Here is a 23,620-nt window from a genome sequence, read left to right on the forward strand (position 1 = left end):
CCTGCGGCAGCTGCTACCTCATCCTCTCGAACTCCTCGATCGGTTTGTATCTGTATCTTTTCTCGAGTCTAGGCTGCAGTCGCAATTCTTGTTAACAGTGATGTCTTTCAGAAAATAGCTAAGACTAGAGGTCATAGGTTAAGTGAAGTATATTACTTTAATAAAATTAATTTACCTATTTTGATTTAATTATAAATAATATTAATAATTATTCAATACGTTTGTTAAGGTTTTTTGGTAAGTATATATTATTATTAAAACTTAACACCTGCCTTTCTAGGCACATGCTACTTACAAAACAAGCCAGATCCTTTCAGAAAATAGCCAAACTGTAATCACTATTGGCCACGCTTGTTTTTGGTCTGGGTGTCGCCGGCGATTCGATGCGTTTCCTTTGGCCATCGGCCCAAGCTGAGATAATTACATGTTAATTCGTTAGCTCCTTTCCTTCAGACTTAAAACCTTGAGGTCCGAGACAACGCAATCGAGTTAAAGGCGGCTCTTTGGAATCGAATCGAATCGAATGGGATCGAATGGATAATTAAGCAGTTGCCAACAATGTGTGCGGCATTTAATTGCCGATCGAGATCGGGGCTTAAGGACACCTTCCAGTTCCGATAAGTAGCCTCCGCCTTATGAGTCAGAAGTCAAAAGTCAGCGTCGGTCCGTTCCATCGGGAATGGGCAGACGGAGCGACCTAACCTTGAGGTTAGGTAAATCACCTAGTCAGAGGGGCCGTATTAATAACTTTAATTAAAAACGGCTGCCAGCCAGTGGAGAGATCGTCTTCGAAAGTGTGGGAACCAAATTATTCAAATCGCCATAACTCGGCTCCTCGGGACTCCTTTTTGAAGCACCTCCTTTGGAGGTAAGCTCTCCTCTCATATGCATATTTATTGCATTTTTTCTCGACGCGCCGGCAACGCCCCCAAAAAATATTCACAATGGAATTTCAATTCCATTCGCCGACTCGGAGCAGGATCGCTGGTATTGGGATCTCAGAATGCATTCGTTTTCCTTCGCCAGCGATTCGCAGGAATAATTAAAATTTATATATGTTTGGGTTCGCTCCGCTTGGGTTTTCTTTGTTTTGCTGCGGGTTCTTCTAATGCGTTCGCCTCGTGGATTCTGCTCGTCTGGCCGGCAATCACAAATCCATTTCACTTTCATAACTCATCGGATCCAGGCAATTTACATGGTTTCCCTGCACCCCGAAACCCTTTTCTGAGTTTTTTTTTGCCTTCGCGAGACACGTTGAGGAAGTTATCATGAATGCGTAACATTTAAATGGTTGTCAATTCGAAAAATGCTAACTTCTCCCACAATGCTACACTGCAAAAATGTTTACACTTGCAAAAAAAAAAAAAAAAAAGTGGCATTAAATATCCATTTTTGTTTGTATAAGGAGGTTGTTAATTTTAAACTTAATTAATTTTGATAAATTAAATTTTTTCAAAATTGTAAGAAAATATAAATGTACTCCATAACTTTTGGTTGAGTGCATTTCCTTTTTGTGGACACTTTTTTCTCTTTCTCACTGGCACTCTCCCATAATTGAGACAACGTACGTGGAGGAGGAAGGTTGGGGTTGGGGAAACAATGACACCGGCATCATCCATCCACTCCATTGCCAGCGATCCATTGAAGCGCCTGGCACGTCCGCAAAGTGGCGTTTCCACTGTCCACTATTCGGCACCCAGTCCACCCAGCTGCACCCCATCCTCCCCACCAACTATCAGCCATGCCCACCCACTCCACAACCTCATCGTGGATGCGGAACGCATTTGAAATGAGCCAGGAGTCGGAGTCAGAAGGCTGGAGCGGGGAGCAGGCGTCGAAAAAACAACAACGGAGAAATGAATATTCGAAATTGCAGTGATATATCATCGATGGATTGTTCAGCGTGCTGGATGCCTGGCTGGCTGGCTGGATGGCTGGCTATATATTCCCCTCACCCAACGGTGAATCGTGAAACGTTACGCAAATTTTCTGGCAGATTGTCATGTTTCTGATGGTTTGGCAAAATGATTGATTACTTTGTTCCTGTTCGCCTGAACGGGTTGAAAACGGCAAAAAGGCGACGGGGAAGCGCAGGCTGTGATGAAAGTGCCAAATCGGAAATGCAAAAGTGGGCAGGTGGATGGGGGAAAACGCTGGATTGATTGAAAAGGGTTTTTTCAATAGAAAACCCCGATCGAGGCAATCAATTTCCAGCGACTTTTTGATGTTAGGCAATTTGTATTTCATTTCATAAGTTCTATAGAAATCGAAAAGTATAAACATGACAGTGGTCAAGGGTTGTAAAACTTAAAATTAAAACACTATTCCTTGACTCTTTGCTCAAAATTTGTTAGCAATAATAAAAACACACAAACTGTTTCAAGATCTCCAAGTTTAGTTTGAAAAGAAGTACCAAAGGTTACTGTCCTAAAAAATTATTTCGTTTGCAGTTCTAAAGTGCATCAGCATTGTTTTCCAAAAAAAATAAATGTAAATGAGTTTAAAAATTGAAATTTCAATCTTTAAGTTTTGCAAGCCATGCCGATAGACAAACTCCGAGCGATGCCAGTGGACAAGATCCTGAGTTTTCGCAGGAATCCCGATCCGCAGCAGCAACAAAGACAGCAAACGGATGAGATGGAGGAAATTCCCAGGTTCTTGCCAGCACAACTTCTCAATGACGATGAAAAGGCCAAGGATGCGGATCGCAGAATGCTGGATAGCGATTCTATAAGCACGGAGGATGCCGATAGGCTGCCTCCTCCCAGGAGATCTCCGGTCTCGATGATGAATCTCCAGAGGGAGTTGTACTCGCCCAATCAGTGTTTGAGTGCCCTTAAATCTATTGCGGCTGTAATTACCATTTGCATGGTATTCGCCATAATTCCCTTGTATCGCCGCCAAAAAATGGAAAAGGATGCCGGTCTGAAGATGATCCTTCTGTGGAACGATCATCCATTGGCAGGTCAATCCGCGCATATGGAGTGTGGCTGCCTGGTCACCAATCGCAGAAATCATAACGACAAACCCTTCGATGCAGTGGTCTTCAATGCGGATTTCCCCTACTCCTTTGAGGGTTTGAATAGCACCAAACGTTCTCCTGACTTCTACTTAGTTTATGCTGCTAAAAAACCACTGAGCTCTTTGTCGGGTCTTAGGGATCCCCCCTTTAATTTAACCATGACCTACCGCACGGATTCCCAGTTGATTTGGACCGACTACTATTTCTCTTATTCGAATCTGGCAAGGCGACTGAAATCGTTCCGTACTCCCAGCAAGAATTTTGCCGATGATATGTCAAGTGCAATGATCCAAAGTTTTGAGAACAAAATGAAGAAGAAAACTCGACTGGCTGTTTATTTGATATACGAAGTGAATCAGAATACTCTTGCGCAGAGCCTTTATTTGGAGGAGCTGCGAAAGTATGCGGATTTTGATGCACATGGAAGTTGTCTGGGTTCCCATGAGTAAGTTAATGAGGGGAATTCCCTTTAATTTTAGTGTGAGCATATTTAAAAGTTTGATACTTAGTTGCAGTTACTACCACTTCATGCTGATCTTTGAGCCGACTGCCTGTCCGGATTATCTGCCACCCGAGATGTACATGGCCATGGACAAACTTTTGGTGCCTGTTCTGATCGGTGGAGGAAATCTCACCAACTTGGTGCCACACCACTCGTTTATCAGTAGCCGGGACTTTTCCACCCCAAGGGAACTGGTTGCTCACCTAAAGGATCTGGCAAATGATCCAGAGGAGTACAGGCGCTATTTCTGGTGGCACTCCCTCTACAAGCTGCGCCAAAGTGCCCAACCCTACTGCGCCCTTTGCTCCCTCATCCAGCAGAATCCCGAGGAGCGCCAGATTGGTCAGGGATCCTCCAAGCTGGCCTTCATCGACTGGTGGACCGAATACCACTGCCCCAATCGATCGACCACCTTCCTTTGAGTCCCCGAGAGATCCCCAATTATAATTACCAACGATCGCAAATTGCCCTCGTTCGGTGTGGTTCCATTTAGTTCAGTTGAGTTTATTCTTCCATCGTTTTGGGTTCTTTTTTTACTCTTCGGCGGTTTCTTGCTGGTTTAATTCCGCGGAATTTCGGCGGCACTCCATTGACCTCGCCGACAGCTCTCAAATGATGGGAGCTTAATAAGTTATACCCTATCGGAACGATCGGGGTACATAAAATTGTCTTGTCCTCAAGCAAATGGAAGGAATTTGTTATGAAAATAAATAGTACAAAAGCTTTACAGCCCTAGAGATCGGAATATTAAATTATTACTTCAATGTAAAATTAATCTAAAAAGTTTATGAAACGATTTTTATATTATTATCTTCTTATTAATTCAAGAAAATATTTATGTTAAGCAGTTACATTTTTTAGGCAAAAGCATTCAAATTCAAAAATGATTAGGTCATTTCTTCGTGATCATGGCACCCAATATTCGAATTCCTTCGCCCCAAAAACTGGCATAATTTCCCTCAGAATGTTTGGTTATTTTGGCAACTGGCTGGAAGGATGCGAGGATGCCTCGCATGCCAACCCGTGCCGGGCGGCCTGTTGAAATGCCCATCGGCTAATGCCGCCATATGGGACACCAATTGGAGGGCAAATGGGGCTCCGATGGGCCGAGGTGGAGGGAATTGCCTGGCAGCTATTGTCGCTCAAGTGGAGCCTTGTGCCTGGGAAAATGCCGAGACAGCCGTCACCGGCAATGGGCATAGATAAAGCAAATAGGGCAAACTTGTTCCACATTGTGGACCATTCCAGATGAAATGCAGATGGAGATGGCGATGGAGCGGAGGGAGAACCTGCGTTGGGCAGCCCTCGATGATGGGACTCCGAATGCGAACGAGTGGGCGACGACAAGACAAGGCGGTCCAGAAATGTGGGATAAGTTGCAGGGCGGTTGGGCGGAGTGGCGTGGCGTGGACTGGAGTGAAGGGGAGTGGAGTGGGGCGACTCAGGTGAGGAGGTGCCAACCGAACACACAATGCACGAAAAACAAACAGAATTGTCATGGGAAATATTTCACAGCGCTGCGAGTGAAGTGCCCGAGATGCTCCCCATTCCCCATTTCCCATTCCCATTCCCCCTGGTAACTACAACTCCCGTCTCCATCCTCGTGGCCACTGGGAATGTCTTTCAAAACGGTATCATATGCTCGTACACAAAACACTTTTCCTCTTGCCACACACAACCATATTTATAAGTTAAATGCTTCACTAAACAATAAGCCAGGGCGGTCATTTGGCCGGGACTGCACTGAGAAAAAGAAGACCCTTAATAGGATAAACCTAAATTTATGTTTATTAAATATTATTAGCTAATACGTTCAAACTTCTAATAATAATATATATAATTTCAAAAGAAAACATATTTTACCTATTCAATTGTAGTTTTAAAAGGAACATTAAACGATTCTGTTATTTGTTTCAGTGCATTATTCGAACTGGGCCTGGGACATGGTAAAATTGAAGTCGAAGGCGAGGCGATAATGAAACCAAAGTCAAGCACATCGAGTCAGTCCAGCCTTTCGGCCCTTTTGGGTTGACAGGTTGTCCCTTGTTGCCGCCCTGCCCTCCAGATCCCAGATGCTCCCTCCTCCCCAGCAAACCATTTTGGTTCTGGGAAGTTCTCATCCTCTCACTCCCTCGCGCCTCACTTCGTGTTTGCCCATTCTGTTATCAACTATTACAATATTTTTGTTTAATTGACAAACAGGTTTATCATTAACATTTTTCTCACTGCTCTTGGCTCTGGTCCCCAACTTCTCGAATGCGTTGGCGGCGGCCTTCTCCAGATTGTTTTTTGGAGTTTGGAGTTTCAGTTGGATACGGCGCTTCAGTTGACGCTCCAACTGTTTTCCCACACTGATTTTGGATTTCTGATTTCTGGACACCGTGAAGCAGCAGAACAAACTGAACCACAATGGGATGATGTGAGAAGTGTACTAACTGATCAATAAACAAGGAGTAATCGTGGAGGGAGATGCTTTACTCTGGGAAAACAAACATCATAAGTTTGTGTTAATATTGTATTTTTAATAACATTAATAATAATTCTTGATTTTTCCCCACTGTAAACCAAGCATTACAGTTTTGGTTTAAAAGTTTAACTACCTCAATCTAAAAATAAATGTCGCCAAAAAAAGCATAGAAGACTTTATGGTCTGCTACAACTTCTTTCCCACTTTGATATCTAAATACTTTACAGGCCTCCTCTTCAGCCTCGTAAACCGCTAAGTGCTACCAAAGTTTTTGGGATTAAAGAGCTTCTGGCCGATTCTGCGGCATCTTCGGCCTCAGCCTCTGTTTCTATTTCTCTCTGGCTTGTTTGCTTTTGGCGCTGCCGTGAAAATGCATTTCCCCCTCGGCCCCTCGGCCCCTTTTTTTTCCCAATTTCCCGACTCCGTGCGCCCGTTTTCTCACCTGAGGCAAAGAGTCCGCCTGCGGCTGCTGTCGATGCTCGTTTTAATTTGTTTGTTTACATTTTCGGCTGCCCCACCTGCAGCAGCGGTGAAGTTTGTTCCCATCTCGCGGCTGGGCGAAATGTTTGGAAATAGACGTCCATAGTATGGATGGTAAATGGAGGCGGAGATCGGGGAGCGGAGAACGGGAGGAGTAGGCTGCACCACTGGGAGTAAGGCGTGTGTTTTGGTGTTAACAACTCGACACTTCATTAATTGAAGTTGAAAAAGTGCAGCTATAAAAAGACTATTAAGCTCCAGGCCCACAACAATGGAATAGATCTGAACAGAACATGCACATTAGAAAATAATTTAATATCTAAATGTCTAAATATTATTGTTACCGTATTAGTAAAAAAAAAAATTAAAATGAATATTATGCCTTTTTTTAAGAATATGGTGTAATACTTAGAATTCGAATTTTGTATTTAATTTTTTTCTTCTTTTTTTTCTTTTTTTTTGTGAGTGCAACAGAATGAAACAATCAAAGTGAACTTTGAGTGGCTGCAGTGCCCATCAAATGCAGGGGTCTAACAAATTTAAAGACGATGGTGGGGAACTTTCTGAGACTCAGTTCGCATTAGACGCAAATTTGATGGCTATTGAAAAGTTCAATGGTTTCTTGCGTCTCTTGAACAGCTTCCCAGTTCCATCGAAAAACGAAGAGTGGCACTCAATTGAATGTGAGAGCTTTGTTTACCACACAAAATCCGAAGCGAGCACAAAGGAATGGGGAGACATCGAATCTGGGCTAATAGAGAAATCCAATGTGAGCATATCATAATTAGGAATTTGGCAAGACGGCATTATCTAGAGATTTTCCAATATTTCCAAATATTTAATGGAGATCTTTCAGGGGGAAAGAAGTTGAGCAAGAACCTATCTTCTGGCGGAGGAGTCCACTCCGATCTCTCCCCCAACCGATCCGATCGTCACACATAAATAGTTCACGAGCCATCCGAAGGCAGTGGCCATAAAAATAAATCTATATGCAAATGTGACTTCAGTTTAACATGCCACACCGACAGACAGACGCAGAGACATTCGAAGAGACTGGCGGGGAATTCGAGGGTGAAGCCTAAGCCTAGCCAAAAATAGTGGAGATAATCCGAGATCATTCGACAGCAGGAAGCCCCCTTGTTTTATAATCCTTTCCTTAGATGGTAAATCAAGAGAGCATATAATAAACAAAGATGTAGCTATCAAGTTTTTAATATAAAGTTTTTAAACTTAAATCTGTAAATATTATTATAGCTGCTTAATAATAATTAAGGCAGTAGTCGAATACTCCCCTTGCAAGTACCCTGTATAAATCGTTCCTTCTCGACTTTCAAGGACTCCTTTGCTGCCTCATTGCTGGCCAATCCCAGAATCCCTGGCGCAAAGGCGTCTGCAGTTTAGTGCCTGTCTCCGCGACTTTGAATCTTACAAAATGTGACAAGTTGCGGAATTATTTTTCGCAGAAGATGTTCTCCAACTGAAGGTACGTTCCGTTTTGTTTTTCTCTGTTCGGTTCGCTTTAGTTCGGTTTTGTTCTGTTCTGTTCTGCGTGCAGATGAGCTGAGATTGATAAGCGACGAGGAGCGTGAACAGCAGGCTGGAGTGGAGTCGCGAATGAATCCAACTCCGAATCCGCGTTTCTTGGTGTCTCTCTGTTGAGCGCGAGATGCAAGTGCTTAGATAAACGCAGCGATTTATGTGGAAGCTCCTGTGAGCCGCTGGGCGGAGCAGCCAGCGATGACAACAGTAGCTCCATCCCATCGAATGCCACATCTCCCGTTCCCCATTCCCCATCCCATTCCCATTCCAGGCAGCCGCGGAGGTGCCAGCAATTTAGAGGCGATTACAACCGGCAATGGCATTTTAAGTGGCCATTGTCAGGACGCGATCTGTGGGCGCGTGATAAGCGCCGGCTCCCGTGTGGGCGATCGATTCCCCAGGTGTGGGAGTGGGTGGCTCCAAGTCATTGAACTAGGGATGCTACCAGAGGTGACAACCTATACTTCCTATACATCCAGATCTCACTTTATTTGTTGTATAACAAAGGTAGAAGAAGGTAAATAAATGACTTTGTTGTAATGATCAAACATTTGTTTGCACATTTTATCTTTACAATATTGTATGGATTTAAAATTTGGGAAAAGGTGTTGTAAGAAATGATCTATAAAGATTCTTTAACCTCAACTTCCTTTTACTTCGCATCACTAATAATTTGTTTAGCCAAAATGTGAACATAGAAATACCAATCAAACATTTAGTCCTTGCACTTCATACACTTCAGACCCGGGGATTAATTTTCTTCGGCACGTACGAGGGATTCTTCTTCTGGGCCACCTCCTCGGCCCACAGCTTGTTGAGGTACTCCTCCAGCTGGGCCACCACGTCCTCCTCGCCCTCGCCGTCCGAGCAGGTGGCGAAGTCGCTGCCCGAGGAGCCGGAGGACGAGGTGGCCTGGCACACATTCGTTGCTTCGCTGCAGGAGTCGTGCTTGCAGTCGATGGGGCAGTGGTGGTTGTCCCAGTCCTCTGGCGGCTCCATCGAATCGGCGTAGCTGGTCTCCTCCTGCTCCTCTCCGCCGGTCGTCAAAGCCACAGGTTGGGAAACGTGAACGGGTTCCTCCAGACGATACCACTTGACCTTGTAGGAGTCCTGACCGCACTCGCCGAACTGCTCGCCAGTCAGCTGATCGATGTTGCACTCGCAGATGAGGAAGGGCGAGTTGCACTGCTGGCACCTGGGCAGGTTGACCTCGTGATTGATGATGGGACGCGGCTTCTTCATCTTAATTCCCTTCTCCGTTTTGGGCACTTGCAAGCCGCAGAGGATGCAGGGTTCCGGCAGATCTGCACCCTCCGAGAGCTTGATCTTCGTCATCGGCCGCTGACCGGCCTTGGGATGTCCGGGAACCTCCTGCTTGGAGCAGCCCTTGCAGGGACATCCCGGCACCAGGAGCGGATCCGATCGGGTGGTCATGCGCTGGAACAGTGACGCGTACACCAGATTGATCTGCCGCTCGTAGTGCTTGTGGGCCCAGAAGAAGGCCGCCTTGTAGTTGTCGAATATCCTGGAGGTCTTGTGAGCAGCGTGCATCCAAGCGGCATACTGGGTGTGCACCGCCATCGCATCCACAATCGGATTGCTGATGGTCACCAGGGGTTTGCCGTGGTAGAAGGCCTTGAAGGCCCTCTTGATGATCGCGTAGGTGAGCATCGCCTCCACGGGTTCCATTTCGCACCTCAGCCGCAGAGCCTGCAGCAAGTCCTCGCGATTCAAACGTGATCCTGGAGCTGGTGCCGGTGGACAGGTGGTGCGCAATCGTTCATGGTAGACGAAGGCCCGCTTGATTATCGACCTGGCAGCACGGGATTTGGTGGTACTGATGCCGCAGATCAACATTATCTGCGCCAGACTCTTCGCTATGTCCTCCACATTGTCATCGAACAGCTGGTAGGGATCCAGTTTCCTCCTGCAGTTGCAGCAACAATGTTTTATTCCTCCAGGAGGAACTCCTGCCTCTTCTTGCAGCTTCCTTGCCCTCTCGTAATTGTCCATTGCAAATTTGGAGCTCAAAATAAAGTAGTCAATAAACTATGCACCAATGTAATTTTGCACTGTTGCTTCAGCGACAACTTAAATTACACAATTAGTTCTGATGGAGAATAAAGTCACAGGTAAGTTTATTTCAAGGCCTAGTACTAATATGATTTTTCGGTTATGTTGTTACAAGTTTAAATTCCTGTCAAAGAACCACAACAGGTGGACAGAAAATATTTGAAAAAGTAATAGTTTAAAAGAAAGTCAAGACCAACCAGATGGAAACCTATCTACTCATCCTTAATAAACCAATTTGTGAGCAAAGTTGACACAATTTTAGTTTGAAAATTTCCCAAAGCCAATAAAGAATGCATTCACTGGTGAGATTAGAACTAATGCCCCGACCAGGTTTACCATAATAGAACAATAAACGGTTTGTCCCAATATTTTCCCCAGCCTTTTAATTTGGTTATTTGACCCACTGTGGCCCATCTAGGATTACACGGACCCCACACAAGAATGCATTATCATCTGGTCTCGGTTCCACCGATTGTAGCTGCAATTATGCTAAATAGATTGGGGCCGACTGACCATCGAAATAAATAAGAGAACTGAACACGACAGCCAAACGATGGCTGTTGTGTCAGACCTAAATTGTTCAAATAAATTAAGTTGTAGCTTTCGAATGGATCCGGAGATCGGAGATCGGAGAACGCAGATCGGGGATCGGGGGGATCGGTGAGTGGAGATCGAGGTCTTTGGTGTGGGGATTGGGGTAAGTAAATACGGGAACGAAAACGTTCTGAGGCCGCCGCCTGTTGCATTGTCATTTGATAAATTATGATATTTGATCAATTGTTCCGCTGCGGTAACTGGAAGTGCTGCCTCGGATAAACATATATGTAAGTATGTGCAAGAGTCTGCAGTCCGGAGAAGATGAAGATGTCTCCTGGTCTCTGGTCCCCGGTCCCATGCCCGCATCAAGTTTGCCGAGTGAACTTTTGTTGGGTTTACATTGTAATGGCATCTGGCGGGGCAAACACACAAACACCCAGTCAGCCAGCCAGTCAGTCAGTCAGTCCCATATCCATTCATCTGCATAATAGAATTCCCCTAGGAGGAATGGGGAGTGGGGAAATGAGGATGTCGAGGGGGTGAGGCTGCCTCTTTATTGTGGCTAATAGGCCTCTCGGCCGCTTTGTTGTTGTGCCGCCTTGGCCGCCTTCGTTTGCATTCGCTTTGGTCACCACCACCTCTCCATCTCCATCTACATCTCCACCTTCATCCACATCTCCATTCTCCATCAGCTCACCATCAACATCTCACTCTGGCATTGGCATTTCTATGTGGATTAATGAATGGCAGCAGCACCAAGATGACGCTTGGATGCCGGAGGTGGTTAGGAGTAAGTAGAAGGTGAGATGGACACTGGAAACAAAATCCTAGATTAATTTAAATCTGACAAAATCTGTCCAGAAGTCTTGGCAAAATCTGTATAATGCCTGACATTCTTTTACCTATATAATAAGTATTTCCATTTAATAAGGCAAACGTAATATTTAACAACCAAGATTTAAGACTTAGTTTTCCAGATTTCCAACTGCATTTTCCTCAGTGCTTTGGAGGAGACATGTGTTTACCTTTCATATAGACACACACATCCATTGTCGGGAGCAGTCAACAGGCCCCTAATTATGTGTAAAGGTGTTGTATGTGCTCCTCGCTCCAAGATTCCGCCCCTTCCCATTTTTGTCATCCATCTCGCCGAGCTACAAGGGTTAATTAGTGTGGTATACAGGATTGTCGGCGGTACAAACGGATATCGAGAGTCGTAGATGGCCATATACAATTGGTGCGAGCTACTGGAAAAGCTTCTGGTTCTGGTTCTGGTTCTCCTTTGATTGTAACTTATTGATTTTCTGGAGACAGCTGCTCCCTGATACCCTCCCCAGGAATGTTTGACCATTTGCACTTTTATGACCCTCGACGAATCGAAATCGAATGCCCCGGAAAATATATAAACAATATTAAAACGGGGAAAAGGGAATGCGCGCCAAGTCATCATAAAATGACAGAAGAGGACAATAAAAATAAATTTAACACAACATTTGTTTTGGGCATCCGCAAACGCAAACGCCGGCTTATCCTGCGCATCCTGCTGCTGCCATGTTTTGTGCAAGGACCCAATAACAATCAAGGGGCAGCCAAAATATTTTCAATAATAAATCTATTTGATGGTCCACGGACTGGAGTTTTTACGATCGCCGCGTTGACAGCAGGCGCAGTCATTAAAAATCTCACCGAAAGTTATGTCTCTTCGCATGATTAATTGTTGAGGATGTGTCAGATCGTTGGGGTTGTTCGCTCCACCGGGAAAATGTACACAACATCATGAAATATATTTGTATATCGATGGCATGGGAATTAATTTACATTCACTTTCCCTTTGCCTAGGAATTGGGAAGTAGAAGAAGTGCATCTGGGGTCCTAAAAGGCCGCACTTGACCCTTGACCATCTGTGGTCATCGCAGGGCTGTCAACTAATTTGTCCAGTTTGTGGTCCGTGTCAGGTGTTGTAAATATCGCATTTAATTGAACTGTCCCCATGTGTCAAGTGTCTAGGAAAGGCCATAAGCTGTATATATAATTTCTTAGCTCATCGACGTTGAGAGGAAGTAACATAAGCGAGAGGAGGAAGGCTTCCCGCTCGAATCAGGCATAAGAGCATTGTTCATTTGCACAGTATTCTGTGTAAATAAGCTTCATAATTGCACTCAAAGTAGATTACGCAGAGCAAGCTTCTTGATGAATTTAATTAAGACCACTACACATAAATTATTAGCTAGGACCTTACTGAGGAAAACTAATTAGTTATAAGTTGTGTTCTCCTATATTTAGGCTACACTTCTAATATAACAACCAACTTCTTCAAATAGTTTTAAATATGAAAAATCAGCTTATGACACATCTCCAGCGATTCAAAACTCAGCATCTGCTCTTTTCTTTTCCCTTTTCCAGTATATAAATCAACAGCTCACTCAGCAACACGCTTGTAATTGCTTAATTAGATTGCCACTAAAATTATAATTTGAGAAAAAGAGGCTGCCCCGAAAAGCTGAGCGCAGATTGCAGGCAGAGAATCCAAAGGACCTCCGCTGCAGGAGCAGCTGGCGCGTAAATCAGATTTGCTGACAGGGCTCGACTAATTTTAACCCTGGCACTTGAGGCCCAAGACTCTGGGTCCTGGCCCCTAACCCAAGTATCCTATCCCGGCGAAGTGGAGTCGAAATTCGTTATCCTTTCAAGTGGCTGCGCGTGCGCGGGGAACGCGTGCTAATGGGGCCAAAAGGTGCAGGATGGTTCGGGGATCAGGAATCGGGGATTAGGGCTACAATCAGCGTAACTCCCTACCCGTTAATTTATGCGTGTCCTGCGCAAGTTCAGCTGCACCTTGGAACCTTTGTCCTTGCAAGGATTTGTGTGTGTGTGTCAAAGGACATATGTTAAGGACGGCGACAGGCAGACACATGACTCTGTTGACACACAAGCTGCACGGAGAATATTTTTGTGCATTTTAACTTTTAAATAACTAAATTATAAAATATATATAAATTATACCAAAGATCAAATAGGGCTTTCAAAAAAGGATTGGAACTAACGCAAAAAAGTTTGAGTTACATTAATAAGCAAATATTTAGATTTTATAAATGATTTAAACCCTAATTTTTTCTCCGTGTAATATACATAAGCGGTGGCCGCAGAGGGACGGGGTAGGAGTCCTTAAGGCAACATCTAAATGGTATTTATTGGTTTGCCAAGCCGGCGACGGCTGTCGAGCGCATCCTGTGCTAGCTGGCAGCGCGGCAAGGATTGAGTTACGCGATGGCGACACATTTGTAAACAGGCGGCCTGATTTACACACACCGTGCCTGCCGGTAACAGGACATCCACAAGGATATGGGACATCGGGCAGGGGACACGGAACCCGCAACCCGGGACTTCCGTGCCAGAAGTCGTCGCCAGGAGCGGCGCTCCTTATTTGCCAAGACATTAGGCAGCAGAAACAATAACAAAAACAGCCACCAGTCAGCGGGAAAAACTGAGTAAGGACAGCACCGCGTGTTTGCTGTCAGTCGAGGGATCACCTCGAACACGAAGATCCTCTGATTGACAATCGACAAATTTCTTTTGGCATTTATCAATGGAACCGCAAGGATCCGAAGGACTTAGAGCACGGACCTCCTGTCGCGATGATGAATCGAAGGATTCGTGTTTTTACACGCAAGTTGACGGGACCAACACGGATTTGCTTAAGTTAATATTGTTAATGTTGTTGCTCTTCAGACGATTAGAAAGACATTTTTCATATAATTTGGAGTGAGGGAAGGGTTTCAGAGAAGCATGATTAATTATGAAAATTAGGTCTTGTAACGGAATAATATTTAAACAATTAACAAGTCTAAAAAAAAATTATCAACAAATGATATTAATACTCCTTCAATATATTGAATTTTAAATTTAGTTAAAATTATCCGATATTATGGTTATAATATCCAATATTATAATATTATGGTACATACAAATAATTTAAGCATAAAGAAGCTCGATAAATGTACATGCAGAATACATTAAATCACACAAGAAGGTGGGAACCCTAAAGTCGGCCTTTCTAACAGGCCATATTTTCTGTGTGTTGGCAATGCTCTCAAACCTTTTAAGCCCTAATAGTGCCAAAACCCCTGTGTGGTCACACTTTGCCTGCAACAATTTAAATTCGCAGCCAAAAAAAAAAAGCCGAAAGAGCAATAAATTCATGTTAATAACAGTTGCAACAGCAAGCGACCCCTCCCGAATATTCTCGATGCCCAACGGCAACTGGCCATAAATATCGGCCAAATGGGTTGACAGTTGGCAAGAGGAGTTAACGAAATAAAAAGTAAAGGGAAACCCTTCCCTGCCAAAATGTAAACTCCCGAAATAGTCCAGAAATGTGATACGAATCAAGTGCCACGTGTCGCCCCTCCACTTGGGCACTTAATACTCCTTTTTGCGAACAATTCTCTCTCGCTTTTTTCGGGGGTCACAACTGTTCCTCAAGATCCGACGAAACTCAAACCGAACGACAGATGCGCGTGTCTGAAATTGTGTTACACTTTCGCTCGAGGAGCGCCGTTTATCAGGTCCCAAAAATCGTTCGAGGGGCGATCCTCGGGGGTTTTCTGTGGAGGCGTGTGTCGAGGGGGCGGGCACACATCTCGTTAAACCGCAACCGAGGGCGATCGGATCTGGCCGTCAGGACATCTGTGATCTGGTTCCGTTGGCGGACCTCGATCGGCGATACAATCGGGGAGATCGGGCGAGACCGTGAAATGCAATTGCCATGGCCTAGCGGTTCTCGCAGCCCGTTACGCGAAATTGATGGGCCAGGTTGCATGGCTCAGTTCGTTGCTACCTGTCAGGTACACTGAACGAAATACAGAGTATTTATTTTTTCAATTTTGTGATACAAAACTTTGCAACTTTCCAAAAAATTCAATTCTCTAGCAAATTGCATTATTAATTAAATTTTTATTTTTGGGTTGCTTTTATAATTTGATATTGTTTTCCTTTTTTTCAAGTGCAATTCGAGAAACATCCAAAGTGTGCCTCCTTTAAGGAGATGTTCCAATTAAGATCAGTATGACCAGATGTTGTTCCCCAGCAGTCGATCCACCGTGTGCTTGATGGCCAGGAATGTTTCTCTTAGCATCTCCCACAGCTGTGCCGAATGGAATCTGCAAAAATACTGCACGTCTATAGGAGTTTTGTAGGTTTCTCGATCCCGTAATCGGATATTCACCGACCACTTGGCATGTGCCAAGGAAATGGACAAACGGCCGGCACTTGAAAACCAAAACCAGAAGTGACCCAATATCCACTTGAATTTCATTTCATTCGGTCTCGTTTCCAAAATTTTAGCGCCCACCTTTTAGACGGAGAGCCACCCGACTCGAATTCCCTGCCCTTCATTTCGGGGTGTCAAAGGCCGTGTTAGCTCGTGCAGCCTTTGACATGGGAGTCCCCATCCTGCTCCTGCTCCTGCTCCTCGGGAGAACCCACAAAGTTGCGAGTCAATTTGTCAGCGGACGGGCATTGAAATTGAAAATTGCTGCGCAGCCTTCGATATAAATGGGACTCGGTAATTCGATACCAAGGCAGCTGCCGATTGAATGCAGCCTGCAGATACAAGATACTGGGCGTTATTACGCAACCTTTTGTGGCCATTTGAACGAAAAGGTGGCATTGCAGCAGGAAAAGCTTCACCATCCGCAGCCGGTGAAACTGAGATAGGTTTTCCAATAGAAGCCACATACACACACACACGAAAAGGTAGAACGGATGCACACGATTCGCGGATACTGACAATAAATCGTAGATAGAACACAGAAACTTTTAAAACTTTACTTCAGAGCTATTATTTTAAAACAAAGTAGACTGTAAACTCTTTCTTGTCTGTAACCCTTATTATCCATATTTTGATTTATGGATTTAAGTTCAGATTTACAAGTTTCAAAGTGTTTTCGAAATTCAAGAAGAACTTTCAAGTTCAGCCTGAAAACAGGAAATATTTTGTCTAGGTTACTAGCTCAGTCTCGCGACGACTGCTTCTCCTGGAGCTCCCTTGTAGAGCCCACCGATATCCCTCCAGAGGCTGCCACTCCTCTTTGCTGCAGGACGGTAATGCCGGCTGCTCAATGCGCTTCAGAAGATCCAGCAGAGTTACTCTGTCCTGGTTCAAAACTTGCGGTACAAACTCCTGGATGACTCGCAAGAAAAGAAGGTTTTCTGGAGCATTCGTTGGCTCTTCGTGAACAGACTCCAAGACGAACATAATGCCAGCTCTGTGAAGGGTGACCACACTATTGCGATTCTTCACCAGATCCGAATTGAATGTCTCCGCCAAACGCTTGGCCAGTGCAATTAGTTCGGAGAACTCCGGAGAGCTGGAAGCCCGAACACCATCTCCGTCATTTTTGGTCATTACCTTCCCGAATAACAACAAACAGGTGTGCATTACGGTCATTCCAAAGTGAACCGAGTTGATTTCCAGCGCTAGTTCCAGACAACACCTCATTATGTCGCCAAATGGGGCATAGAACTGCAAAACAAATAAGGGTGTTGAATAAAATGATTTCTTTGCATTGATTGTTTCCAACCTTTTCGTAATACTGAAAGACCTTGCAGGCTCTCATGGCGGGGATCACGTTAAAAGCCACCAATTTACAGTAGCTGGTCACAATGCGGCGCATGCTGGTCAGCCGATCAAAGTAGCTCTCTTCCATCAATGTCGAGGGTTTCAGCGCAAAGAAATGTCGCAGGGCAAAGCTCTCCAGCAACTCCAACTCATTCAGGGAGGGTTTGTACACGATGGAGCGTACCCAGGAGCTGGGACTCTCACTCAGTTGATCGCCATATATCAGAAACAGATCGCAGATGAATGCAAAGCACTGAAAGCAATTAACGTGTTAGCTGTTCGTTCGCATAAACCCATTCTCCCACCACTCACATCGTATTGAAGTTCCCTATTGTTTCCATTTACAAGCTTTTCGAAGGCCACATATAGAAAGTCATCCAAGTGCTTCTTAAGGACAGCAGAAGTCTCCTTCATGTTCTCATTGACTAAAGCCTCCTGCTTGAAGCTTTTCAGGTCCCAGCTTAAGCTGAAGTAGCTGGTTTCGAGGAACAGAGCAACCGCCTCTGGCGGCAGGTCATCTCTTTCCGGCTCCTCGCGTTCCCTGACCTCTCTTTTCAGGCTGGACAGGAAAGTATCGGTCAACTGCCAGGCGCTTAAGTTAAAAAACCCATTCAGGGCTGATACCAAACGCAATGTGATCATCAGGCGTCGCGCTCGATTTTTTGGGGATTTCGCGTAGCGCAAGGATTCAGTCGAAGAAGAAGAAGACGAGGTCGATGATGAGCTGGCTGGGCCATTCCTTTCCTGCCAGGTGCGCCGGGCAATCTTGAAGTTGGTCACCGCATTGTTGAGCAGCTCCGTTATCTGCGACCTCGTCGAGGGAATTTCGTACAGGACCTCCAGGGTGTGGGCTCCCCTCCGGAGCACAGTAATGTCGGTCTGTGAGAACATAATGTTTTGGAGCTGATCCATTAGCTTCACAATGTGCAACCAATTATCCGTATTCTGGTAGTAATCTAGGCAAAAAAGCTGCGGGAGTTCCAGGAGTTTGGCTAAATCTTCGGGCCGATGAATATATTTAAGAAGCAACTGGGGTAAACTGGGTGCCAGTAAACTTGTGATCTTTTTTGGGCCCCTGGAATCGTATTCCTTTCCAGATCTTTGGTATATCTCCCGGGTGGTATTTCCCCGGTAATCGCCTGCTTTACTCCTCGGAAGAGGATTTCTATCAAAGCTGAGCTCTCAGCTTCGGTTAAATTTGGGTTCTGGTCCACCGATAGCATTCCTATCATGGGCTCCCAGTCCAGAACTATTTCGGAGTTTTCGAACAGCGCATCCACAAGATAAGCCGCATGCTCATGTTCACTATCGTTGAGGAACAATTTCAGCAGACGAAGCATTTTTTGCGAAAAGGGTTCTCCTGCAATCCCCATTCCTCGCAGATTGAAAAACTCCGCTGCTGTCTGAGCCAAGCCTCGATTCGCAGCAAACATAAGTGACTCCAGCTGTCGGCACTCGTCCTCACTCAGAATATCTGGAGAAGATCGATACAAGTCGGTCAAAAGCCGGAGGGATTCCTCTCCCATTTCACTCTCCTTGTCCACGCAAATAACGAGGAGAAGTTCCAGGGATTCCTTGCCCAGTGCCACACATGTAGAACGAAGATCCTCAATACGGCAAAGCTCTAAAATGTTTGTCAAGCTGCACAACCTCACTTTCGCCGAGCTATCCTGCAAGGCCTCGAAGAAAAAGCGCAGGCGATTTGGCTGAAGGTGGCAATCTGGATATTTTCTGAACCACATTCCAAGTTCGGAGAGGCAGAGATGCCTTATGTCGGTCACAACATCCCGGAATCGATCCATGAAAAAAGAACTGAACATCCGCATCCACAGGGGCTTCAATATTCCATCGTCCACGGAATGAAGATCTTTTAAAATTGTCATGACTTTAAGACCTGAAAAAGAAGTAGAGAACACATTTAATTTAGTACCTAATATCATTATTAAACAACTTACCAATCATGGTGCTAGTATGACGAAAAGGACGAACACCAGACTCCGAGCAAACCATCAAAAAGTCTGTGATCACAGTCAGAAACACGTTGTCGAAAAAAATGGGAGTGCCATCGGCCGCACTCAAAAGAGCTTTCAGAAAACTAACAACTTTTTCCACAAAGGAATCGGCCGTCTTCATTATCATAGGATAATACATGCTAACCTAAGAAGGGGGAAAGTTAAAATTAATAACTCTACCATTTACATAACATATTTATTTTTCACACTTACATTGCGAAACTGGTAGGTGCCAGCTTCCAGTATATCCTTGTATGAGAATGGCATTTGGGTCTCCTTGGGAATCTGGTAATGGCTGCCACTTGCCTCCACCACAAACTGCATTAGATGAACCAAAGCGGCTGAGGGATTCTGCATATACAAATCAACCGTCTGGTTCGCTAAAATCTGAAAGAATATTTTCTACTAGTTAAGTTAAAAGGTTACTTATCGTATATTTAACTTACTTCATGGTTATGTTCTTCGCCCATCACACATTTCAGCAATGTTGCTTGCCATTTGGGACTCTTACTGCTTTGCTTGCCTTTTTGGGAACTGCAAAATTTGAGGTTATTTTAATGACATGCAGTTTTTAATGGCTTCAAAGCTTACCTCGAATGTTCCTTTTCTGCTTGATACTCAATCTGATCAGCAGGCTGCGTTTCACTTGTTAAATCACTCATTATCACTCACTTTTAGTTTTCAACAAAATTGCGTACTAAGAAAGAATCAAACCACTAGTAAGAAAAGTCACGAGACAAAAATGTCAGCAAAAAGAGATGATTGGTACTGCCAACTTATAAAAAAGTAACACATGATGAATGAACCGTAATGATAAAAGCTCGCCCTAGGGTTGTAAAGTATTTAAAAAAAATAACTTAACGCATTAGCTTTTGCAACACTATCGTTATAAATGTTTTCAAGCATTAAAAAAAAGTATAAAACGAAATAAAAGGATAACTTGTAGTTTTCACTCTTGTCGAGCATAATGCATAAAAACTAGTCTACTTCAAATTAATAAAATAACACATTTCCTCATAGATTACTTCCCGTCGTCACCCTGTAAAAATTTTCCAGTAAACTCGAAATGCAACCCAAAAAAAAACTTGTTAAATTTCTAACCTGCTTGCAGTTTTCCCACATTCACCGCGAAATAATGAAATCCAGGGCAAATAAAACCGCAGAGATTCTCATACTCGAATCGAAAACGAGCCAGGTAGCCGATCTTTAAGGGCACAAAACAATTAGCCAGGCCCACAAAATGATACACAAACAGAGCGCAAATTGGGCAGCCACTTGTTCGACCTCAAAGCGAAAGCGCCGCCAATTCAAACGGACTAACAAGGACCTCATAATCATGCCCATTCCCTTCTGATCCGATCTGATCCGAGCCAGAAATAAACACAAATATTGACGTTGCCTATCGCACGCGATCTCCGCTCCTCCCCAGGAGTATATACGTACATATAGTCGAGAGATCAGAGGCCTCGACCGCTGACCAATTCGGCATGACTTGGCAAGTTGGCAGCTCGGAATTATTTCAATCTGCGCTGATGACGCGGCTTCTTTTCGGCGGTGGCACGATAAAAAGCTGGCGATAACGTGCCTGATGCTCTGCACTTTTTTCGGGAGTATAGGGCGAAGTGATTAGAATCTACGATTAATCCTAAATGTTTGTTCAAAATTAAATATATTCGTGTTAGACGATTATTATTATTAGTGACTTAAGAATGTCTGTAAAAATTTGTAGATCTCGAAAACAGTTAGTAATATTTATTACAATTATTTAATTGTATTTAAATAAAATTAAAAAAAAAAAAACATTTAACTAAGTTCCGATTTTAAAAACTGAAGGGAATTGGTAAGTCTACTCCTACTACTAAGATTAAATTTGATTTATCCCAAAAGCAGGGCATTCCTGGAATTTCCAATCCGTCTGAAGTCCAGGCAAATATTGACGTTCGGGGATTGGAAATTGGCGCACTCCAAAGAGTCGGCCAAGCCAGCTGCCATTGATTGAAAGATCAATCGAGATCGAGGAGATTGCGATTCCGTTTCTCAATCCCGGACAAGCTGATTTCAGCTGCCGTAAGGTAATTGGAGTCCACCTACGGTCAAGGCAACTACCATTTCTCGGCCTGTTCTGTGCCAATCTCATTTCATATTCAAAACGATTCCTTTTGTCCATTGTTTGATTGCCCGAAATCTGACCTTCACCCTGTGCGTCCATTGTTGCCGTTTTGCCATTTTGGCATTTGCCAGTCGGGCGGGGAATTAGCCGCTGTCCATTCAGCGTTCTGCGGCAGCTGCCGTGGCGCTCGTGCTGGCTCCTTAGATTCCCCCCCGTCCTGCTTGGACTCCCTAATCCCTCTTCTTTTGGCATTGAAATCCCCCGATGAACACACCTGCCCCAGGACGCGGTGCGTCATCTGTACACAATTAAAAGAAGAAGCTTTGTAAATTCAAAGTGTAAAAAAGAACATTCGAATGTCTTACTAAAGAAATAATTTTTAAAGTTTTACAAATAATAAATCTAAAAGTAGCAAATATTAAATAAGGAAACCAAAAGACTCAACGTGTAAATCAGAGAGTTTTTCTAGATTTGTTTTCTAAGTGTAAGTCCCTGAAGTCGTGCTTTACTTCATCCTTCTCTCAGGTGAAGGTGGCTCAACAATAAACTCGCCTTTTGGCCGTGCAGTTGCCTAATTGACAGTAAAATTGCGCACTGCTTTCCTCCTGGCGGCTGTTTTCGCCACTTTGTTGCAACTTTCGAAGGAAATTTGCAGTTGCGAAATTGTAACAAAACAAGAAAACAAGTAGGCAAGAAGCCAGGAAATTCAGTCAAGATTAAGTTTAGCCAGGGCAAATGGAAAATCTTAAATTTTGTTTGAGTTGTAGCCAAGATTTGGTGGGCTTCAAATAAAGAGCTTTAAAGAGAACATTACTTTTAATATGTATTTTCTTTTAGACAATCAATAAAAAGTAATTAAGTTTCAGTAAAGTAATAAATAGTTTCAGTTAATCCTTAAATAAATCACAAAAAGAACCGTAGATTAACAGAATCAAGTTCAGATATCATCACCAGAGATAATACCACGTTCTTTATTGTCCGACGGACATGAAAAATCATCTCGCCGTGTCCAGATATTCCTGATGTTCCCATAATTGGGTCAATTGTTGTGTGTTACGGCCAGTTTCAGTTGAATAAACCAAACAAATATGCCCGAACAATGACAGTTAACCAGTCAAAGGGAAAGGGGGAGGGGAGTGTAGGTGGCCACATTGCACCGCATAATTAATCAAAGCGGCACGCGGCTGTGGGCGCCACAAAGCGAGCCGACAATGCCAAACCCAGAACTCGGATCCGAAACCCCAGCCAAAGCCGAATCCGAATCCGCAGCGGAGCATCCCGCCCAGCGCACGTGAGCTCGTCGAGGCGGAAGGGCAGGCAGGCAGGAAGGCAGGAACTTGGGGCTTCGAATTGGGAGGTGCTGCATACGAATGAAGGCCGCCCTCTTCCGCATTTAATGGGGAAGCCAGCGGATGTGGATACACAGCATTAAAGTGGATGTGGACACCCGCACAATCGTGGACTTGCCACGGATCATGTGGGTGCCCACTTCCAGTCGCCGTCTGGCTTCGAGTCTCGGCCTCAGTCTCGACTGCAGATCAAGTCTAGGGCACAGGAAGCGGCGCTGGAAAACCAGTTGGCAATTGCTTCATTCATAAATTGGCAAAGGCGTTAGTCTCTAGAGCTGAGCGTTCAAGTTCCACACTGAACTAGTTATTATTATAGTTATATTACCCATATAATTACTTATTTTCCAAGAAGCACACCTCAAATCTTTTGATATTAAATGTACAAACAAATTGCATTCCAATTTTTATTTTGACAGTATTGTTTCTAAAGACTAGTTGACAAACATTGCATTTATTTTACTGGCTAACAACTTTGTCTATCGTCTTGAACCAGTCAATGGGAACCTCTTTAACCGCAAATAAGTTGCACAACTCTTATGGCAAGATGAGTCACGCCCTGGAGTTGAGCCACTAGCGATTACCTACTCCTCATCCTCATCCAGCTCCCCAATCCCGAGCCCGATCCCCCGGCTCCTCCACCTTCTGTGACCGCCTCTTCAACTGCAACAACTAACTGCTAATTGACACACCTCGACGATGGCATCACGTGCCCCATTGCCAGCCAACCAGTGGAGATGAGTCATCCGGCGAAGAGCACGTTGCCAAAACCCGCTTGCCGTTGCCATTTATGAATGGAGCCGGGTCTAAAAACTCTAAACTCCTCCGGGCCTGGGACTTGGAACCCGAGAGAGCTGGGACCATGAAACTCCTCCATTCAGCTCCACTCCATTCAATTTCTTCTATGCGACGT

General features: G+C 44.4%; 3 protein-coding genes and 1 long non-coding RNA gene across 6 annotated transcripts; 2 read left to right on the top strand and 2 right to left on the bottom strand.

Annotated features, from left to right (window-relative positions):
- The first annotated feature begins 2,287 nt into the window (after positions 1–2,287).
- LOC108100734 (alpha-(1,3)-fucosyltransferase C) lies at positions 2,288–4,016 on the top strand. The gene is made up of 2 exons (XM_017204771.2): positions 2,288–3,467; positions 3,532–4,016. Exons 1-2 carry the CDS (start codon positions 2,539–2,541, stop codon positions 3,944–3,946), a joined length of 1,344 nt encoding a protein of 447 aa, XP_017060260.1. The 5' UTR covers positions 2,288–2,538; the 3' UTR covers positions 3,947–4,016.
- Positions 4,017–8,480: 4,464 nt separating this feature from the next.
- On the bottom strand, positions 8,481–10,163 carry LOC108100735. The gene has a single exon (XM_017204772.2). It carries the CDS (start codon positions 10,021–10,023, stop codon positions 8,749–8,751), a length of 1,275 nt encoding a protein of 424 aa, XP_017060261.2. The 5' UTR covers positions 10,024–10,163; the 3' UTR covers positions 8,481–8,748.
- Positions 10,164–10,654: 491 nt separating this feature from the next.
- LOC108100213 lies at positions 10,655–13,611 on the top strand. Of its 3 annotated transcripts, none has more exons than XR_001771974.1 (3): positions 10,655–10,743; positions 11,313–11,421; positions 13,024–13,611. It is a non-coding gene; the product is annotated as an uncharacterized LOC108100213 (long non-coding RNA). The 3 variants fall into 3 exon arrangements; XR_001771973.1 differs by lacking the exon at positions 13,024–13,611 and adding an exon at positions 11,598–12,245; XR_001771975.1 differs by lacking the exon at positions 13,024–13,611 and adding an exon at positions 11,598–12,245 and having other exon boundaries at positions 10,689–10,780.
- Positions 13,612–16,547: 2,936 nt separating this feature from the next.
- Positions 16,548–19,949, bottom strand: LOC108100197 (cohesin subunit SA-2). Its single transcript, XM_017203971.2, is given in 8 exon segments — positions 16,548–17,143; positions 17,202–17,492; positions 17,552–18,300; positions 18,303–19,133; positions 19,195–19,396; positions 19,465–19,638; positions 19,698–19,785; positions 19,843–19,949. Coding segments are annotated over 8 exon segments (2,931 nt in total). The 5' UTR covers positions 19,914–19,949; the 3' UTR covers positions 16,548–16,618.
- Between the last annotated feature and the right edge of the window lie 3,671 nt (positions 19,950–23,620).

Source organism: Drosophila ficusphila, unplaced genomic scaffold (genome assembly GCF_018152265.1).
Source record: "Drosophila ficusphila isolate 14025-0441.05 unplaced genomic scaffold, ASM1815226v1 contig_286, whole genome shotgun sequence".
Taxonomy (NCBI): domain Eukaryota; kingdom Metazoa; phylum Arthropoda; class Insecta; order Diptera; family Drosophilidae; genus Drosophila; species Drosophila ficusphila.